Raw genomic sequence first — 6,417 nt, 5'->3', positions numbered from 1 at the left:
TCGGCTAATCCTCATGTCTGTCAAGGCCCTTACTAACATTATTTCGAAGGTTTAAATTCATTTTGACTTTTCCTTTGGTTGCTGTCGTCAGTTTTGTGTGACAGGTCAGAGAAAAAAAACAGCAAAATTCCTTGTGCAACATTTCTCGTTTTCAAAGTGCAAAAAAAACCATCTTTAGGTACTCCGAGTGTAGCAAATATTATATTTCCTGAAAGGTGTGTTATTCTACTTCATATATTTTGTTTGATAATCATAAAAGAATTGAAATTGTGAGTTTTAGGAGCAAAAAATGAAGATACTCTCTGGAGCCTCTTGGATGGTTAGATGTAAAAATTTCAAAAATAACCGGCCTTTTCATTTAATTGTTCTGTTCAAGTAAATAACTGTTTTGAATAATTTCTCTAACAGAAAACAATAAAAATGGCAGAAAGACAGTCCACAGCGAGTAATCACGTCAAATTCTTGGAATTGACCAATGATAAACGGCTGGAATTCATGAATTTGGTCGTAATATACGAAGAAATAGATTTTGGCGGGGATTATGAGATCACTAATCCGACTTTAAATGTCCAAGATCATGAAAAAGACCAGAAGATGAACAATGTATTTCATAGTGCTTTCAAGATATACAAGAAAGTGACATTTTCATATAGGGTCATTTTCCTAAAGCGAGACAGTTTCGAAAGTTGGACAAAGCAGTGTGGAATGTGAGACACCTCCTTAAAAACTTGATAATAAATCAATTAAATATTTAAATTTTCGATAAAAAAATTATTAAACTTAATTTTATGATATTTCAGAAGTTAAAAATGCAAATATCGTCATAAAACAATCAAAGGGTGACTTGCAAGAAGAATTTAAAAAATGTATTGCATGCGTAATATTCATAACTTTGACACGGTAGTTGTCATTTTCTCTGTTTCTTATGGAAATTGCTAGGAAAATATATCAAAGTGTTTTGTTTGATCTTTCGGCATAATTTGTGAAATATTGTTAAGTCCGCAGTGAAAATCGAAGGACATACATCCATTTAAAAGGTGAATAAAAAATATTTGTGAAATATTACATTTAAAAAGGATAGAAAAGTGATTTAATTTCGTGTTGCATTCAAAACACGTTTTATGAAATCTTGGACAAGTTGATTTTGTCAATGAATTTGGTGATTTTGTGCAGGGAAATCATGTTAACCAGAACGACAAAGATCCTTAAGTATCCGGAGAAATAGTTGGAACAGCAGTTAGCATCTGATAAGGAGAAAATCTCCTGGAAAAGGCTGAAAAGATTTCCAGATTCCGTAGACCACTTTTTCTGATAGAGTGGGTAGTGAATATCGCAAAAACTCCTGAAAAAAGACAAATAGGAGCCTCTACAGAACTCCCAAAGCAAGTGGAATGGGATTTGAGCGGATGGGGAATTGAAATGTGCTAAAAATTGCATCCGCTTTAAAGCTATAACTGCTGGACAGCGCGAGGCGTCTGTGAAAATTACAGAACCTCTTTTTGGTTGGACATCCAGGAAGTTCTTGGTAATTAGCGTTCCTCAACTGTTACCCGAACATAAAGGAGGGATTATCATAACCATCAAATGTGCAAGTATACAGAGAAAACCCTCAATATTTGATTTTCTACGTATTTCGTATAATATTTTGTCATTAATATCACTATGTTCAACTTTCCAAAAGTTTTTGTCCAATTTTCCAAAATTTTGTCCATCTTTTCAAAATGTGTTATTTTTTAATTTCCGTGAGTAAATAAAAAATATATTATATAAATAAAAAATATATAAATAGAAAATATTTGTAATTGGTATACATTTAAGGTTATTTTAGAAATGATTTTATACAAATTATCTCCTAATTGTAAGATCAAAATAATCAAGGACTTGGAAAGCGAGCAAAGTAGCGCAACTGGTGGCGGTGGCCCAATAAGATTACTCTTGTTAAGGGTGTATTAAATTATTTACAGGTCAGGATCTGGCTGACTATTGAGAGCGCACCATCTAATGCCCTAGACAGACTTATGACTGAAGCTGAGAAACAGCTTAACGTAATTATAATCAAAATAACGATGATTAAATTTCGATTGGTTTCCTACTAAGCCGTTTGTCAGTTTAAACCGGGAGACGGAATAGTCAGAACCTTATGCAAATGTAATCTGGGAGTGGAATTCTGTAACGCTCTGGCAATGCCATATGACAAATTGGGTTCGAATCTTAGAAGAGCTTTTTCGAAAACGCGATTCTGTAGCCGTGACATTGCCATTTGAGCTCACGTGGCATTGTCAGAAGTCACATATTTGAGATTTCAGGCAATTCAAATGTCAATGAATTTTATTGATCAAATCAACCAAGACGTAGGGTATTTTCATAAAATTATCAAGTAAAGGGATTTCATTAAAAATTCAATGAATTGCATTTTCGAACTCATATGATATGACAAAAAAAGCTCGAATGGCATTGTCAGGTTTCGAACTCACGCGTGACAATGCCACGAAAATTACAGAATTCCCCTACTGATCATTATTTCGTTTACAATAACGTTAAGTTGTTTCTCGACTTAAGTCATAAGTGTGTTTAGGTACATTAGCTTTCTGCCTAAAGTCTTATGCTCATCGTAAAACATGTTCACTAATAAGCTTCTTAAAAACTTCCAATAAAAAACAATATGTTCAGGTGTTTTTTCCCTCACCCGTCCCAAATCCCACTAAAACCATGTCTTTTTGGTTTATTTCGAAAATGGCACTACAGATTTCTTTTATTTTCTGATATGTTTTAGAGGTAAGTCAAGGCGAATATTTTGTCATTGGACACCTATGTTCGAAAACCATTTCGATATTGAATTTACGAATATGAAATTTTAACCACTTTGGAGAGCCTATTTTTCAATCGATTTGCTTAAATTTGGATTTTTTTGAAAGATCTTGAAATTTCCAACCCGTGCATCGGGCATAATCGTCAAAAATGCCTGACCGGAAAAATCTCCATTTTGAATTATTGAAGGTCAAAGGATCAAAGATCTGGAGGGTTCATTTTTTAAAAGATTTAGTCAAATTTAGCTTTTTTGGATACAGGGGATACAGGTATTTAAATTTTGACCACGGCTATGACAATTTCTTGCAATTCCTTTTCTCTTTCTTGAGAAAAATTCTACTAGGATAAGTGTGCCAAATTTCGGCATAGTTGCATGCAAGCGTCAAAGTCTTAAGTTTGAAATGTAATATTTTAAATTCAAATTGATTTTTTTATTCTTTATTCTGAAAGAGTGTTGCTTGAAACCTTGTAAATGGTTTACCGTCTTTATTTACTCTTAAAATCATTCTTAATACATTTTAAAATGAATAAAAGTATAGACATAGCTTTGGTGCCCTATTTCGGCCACCTTCATTCTCATAGTTCCTTGCCCTTCGGGAATTCTTCCAATCAATGCCTTTTTCACGTCATCTCGTTTGACGAAGCTACATTTTTTGTTATTCTTTTGCATTGTATAATCTCTAGAGTACGTAAAATCTAAAAGTTCATGGAAATTCGAGGAACAAAAAAGGTGGCCGAAATTGCAAGCTGGCCGGAATTTGGCACTCTAAAAAAACCAAAATCAACTAACCTGGAAAACATGCCTGTAGAGTGCTGTAAACTTGTCCATGACTCTCTTTTGTTCCATCAATGCTGAATCCCTTTCGTTCATCAGCCTCGTTTTGCGCTGTCTCACCTCCTTTACCTCATCGGCCAGTGAGAGGATCTGGTCCAATTTGCGCTTCCGGCAATTTTGAGCCGCCACCTTGTTCTTCCCTCTGCGCCTGATGTCCCTGATGAGTGACAATTGCGTCTCACTGAGTTCATACTTCGACAGACGCTCGTTGAATTCATCCATGGGCAGATTGATGATGTCATTGACGGGCATGGGAATCTGTTGGATCTTCTCAGTTATGAATTTCTAATTTCTTAAATTATTTACCAAAAATCTCTCAATTAACTTACTCCAAGTGCCTTTGCGCGTTTCTCATCTCTCGTCAAATGTTCATCCTCGGACTTTTTGTGTGCCTTCTTGTCTCTCGTCTGTGGCTTGGGGATGACTCCACTGCTCTGGGGCAGGGTATAGGTGTGATTGTGACTCACGAGATCATGATGTCCACGAGCCTGACGAGCTGCAAAATCGTGCGAGCAGGAATATTTGATTTCCAACGGTGGAGCCAAATGGTGACTCTTGGCATTCATCAGTGGCGGAGCTGCTGGACCCATGGCAGCCGCATCAAGCCCATGAGCTCCTCCTCCTCCTCCTCCTGACGCCCCTTGAGGCCCCATAGCGTACTGATCGTACTCATACTTAATGCCACTTGCCGGTGGCATTGTCTCTGGACCAGCTTGAGCTCCCAGAGACGGAGGAACTGTGCCAGTATTTTGCTCCTGGAAGTACCGCTTGGCAAACATATGGTGCTTCTTTTGAGCCACTGGAGGCTGTCTACCCCCAGTCTCTCCCAATCTCCCACTATAGCTGTAGTCATAGGGACCCCCATACTTGCTCTGGTACTCCTGGGCCGAATCACTTCCAGCATCACCCCATTCGCCATCCGAGAGCGATGGTACCCTCTCTGATCCCATAGAACTCACTGCACTATCACTGGATGTATCCAATCTATCTCCGTGGGCTCCCGTGAGACCACCCAATCCATTCAAATTGGTCTGCATACCCAACAATGCTCCACTATTGCCCAATCCTCCAGCAGCCCCATTGATGCTGCTTCCCAGACCCCCATTAGTTGCCGTTGAATTGTTTGATGTCGAATTGTGGTCCAGCATTCGCATTGTGTACATGCCTATTGGAAAAATGGTTAAATGGTTAGACAATAACGTCTTTCTCACTTTTAGTGGCAACGTTTCTTCCTTTTTGAACTCGCTCTCTTCTATGTATATGAATAAGTTGATTTTTTTTATATGGAAATGCTGCATTAGCGTTTCTTATACTTCCCATTTCTGACGACAAAATTAATAAGTCATTTCCGAATTTCCTCAATTAGCTGATTTGGGTATTTCTTGCAAGTGCGATTGATTTATGAAATTTGAACAGTTTCTCGATGCAAAAAAAAAGGAAATGATATTAGGTAATGATTGTAGCAACGCTATCAATTGCATTGCAAAGATAAGTATTTAACAATTATTGACTATTGGAGTGTTTGACAGTCCCTACAATTTTGCGATAAATAAGCAATAGGCATTTAGAGGTATATTCGTATTATCCGATAAAGGTTTTTAACCCTTTCTTGAATAACTGCAAAGGCATATTATGCATATGCTTCATGTGAATTTCAGGGGGAACTGGGGCAGTAGTAAACATGTGGGTTATTGTAAACACTGCAATTCTTTAATTAGATATTAGACTTTATAGTATGAGACTTATATGAATTCATAGATGCCATAGACATACTTATTGTCACCTAAAGAAATGGTCGACATAAGTCCAAGTCCAAGTAGTGTAGACATATAGTCATTCGAGGAGAGATGGAACACCTTTTTTATATTCAATATTGCGGATATGTTTTGAACGCGAAACAAAGACGAATCTCACTGGTTTATCATTTGAAGACTCTAAATTTAAGATATTAATATTAGAAATGCACAGATGAAAATATTCACTTCGAAAAATAGGATTTAAAAAAAGTTGCATTTTGAGGCACTCAAAAAAAGTGAGGGTGAGATGGAATACCCCTAATTTTAGCAAAATATTTATAGTTTATTTTATTAATTTAGAATAGGAGGGAAGTGATTTTAGACATGAACATTATTTCATTGAATTTATTGGAGTTTATTTTATTTTTTTTAATATAAATGATTTATTTTGTGGAATATGTGGCTCTTATACTTCGATGGCAATTTCGCTGAGTGTATCAAGTCAGTCTTACCAGAAATTTAGGGAAATTAATTTCTAAGATTTACTTGAAAAGATTTTGAAGAACATAAACTAAAATTCACACCGGAATTGTTGCCAAAACTATTAAATTCCATCTCTCCTCAACCCCCAAATACACGTATTCTTATGGCGAAATAAAAATTTTTGGCCTTTCAGACATCCAAAAAATTCAATTCCAATTTTCTCGTACAATTTTAGAGGTAGAAAGCTGTAACTTGGGGGTTTGGAGATCGTGCATAAGGTGTAGGCAAGAGGCGAAGTGGTCCATCTCTCCCACTGTTCCAACTCTCTTCTTATGACTATACATTAGGGCGTTTCAACTAGGAAAAAAAATTTTTGGCACTATTCTCACGGTGCTGTATTTGATGAGACAAGAAAGTTTTTCTTCTACGACCATATGATCAGACGCTGTTTAGAGGTGGCTGATCGACCCTCTCTGTAGAACAAATTTCTGATTTTACCGGATTTTACACTACAGAGAGGGTCGTTCAGCCACCTCTAAACAGCGTCTGATCATA

At 36.6% G+C, this 6,417-nt stretch overlaps 1 protein-coding gene across 9 annotated transcripts in view; it reads right to left on the bottom strand.

Annotated features, from left to right (window-relative positions):
* Nucleotides 1-6,417, bottom strand: part of LOC129798491 (segmentation protein cap'n'collar) — a 72,201-nt gene that overhangs the window by 2,310 nt on the left and 63,474 nt on the right. For 6 of the 9 annotated variants that reach the window (XM_055841734.1, XM_055841722.1, XM_055841668.1 and 3 more), the window contains 2 exons: nt 3,973-4,808; nt 3,599-3,910 (listed from right to left, as the gene is read on the bottom strand). In XM_055841734.1, the coding sequence (XP_055697709.1) occupies nt 3,599-3,910; nt 3,973-4,808 (1,148 nt within the window). The remainder of the gene's footprint in view (nt 1-3,598; nt 3,911-3,972; nt 4,809-6,417) is intronic. The other 3 variants (XM_055841729.1, XM_055841677.1, XM_055841694.1) reach the window with 1 other exon arrangement.

This window comes from Phlebotomus papatasi, chromosome 1 (genome assembly GCF_024763615.1).
Source record: "Phlebotomus papatasi isolate M1 chromosome 1, Ppap_2.1, whole genome shotgun sequence".
Classification (NCBI taxonomy): Eukaryota; Metazoa; Arthropoda; class Insecta; order Diptera; family Psychodidae; genus Phlebotomus; species Phlebotomus papatasi.
The sequence above is the reverse complement of the archived record's forward strand: the minus strand, read 5'-3'. Positions and strand labels throughout refer to the sequence as shown.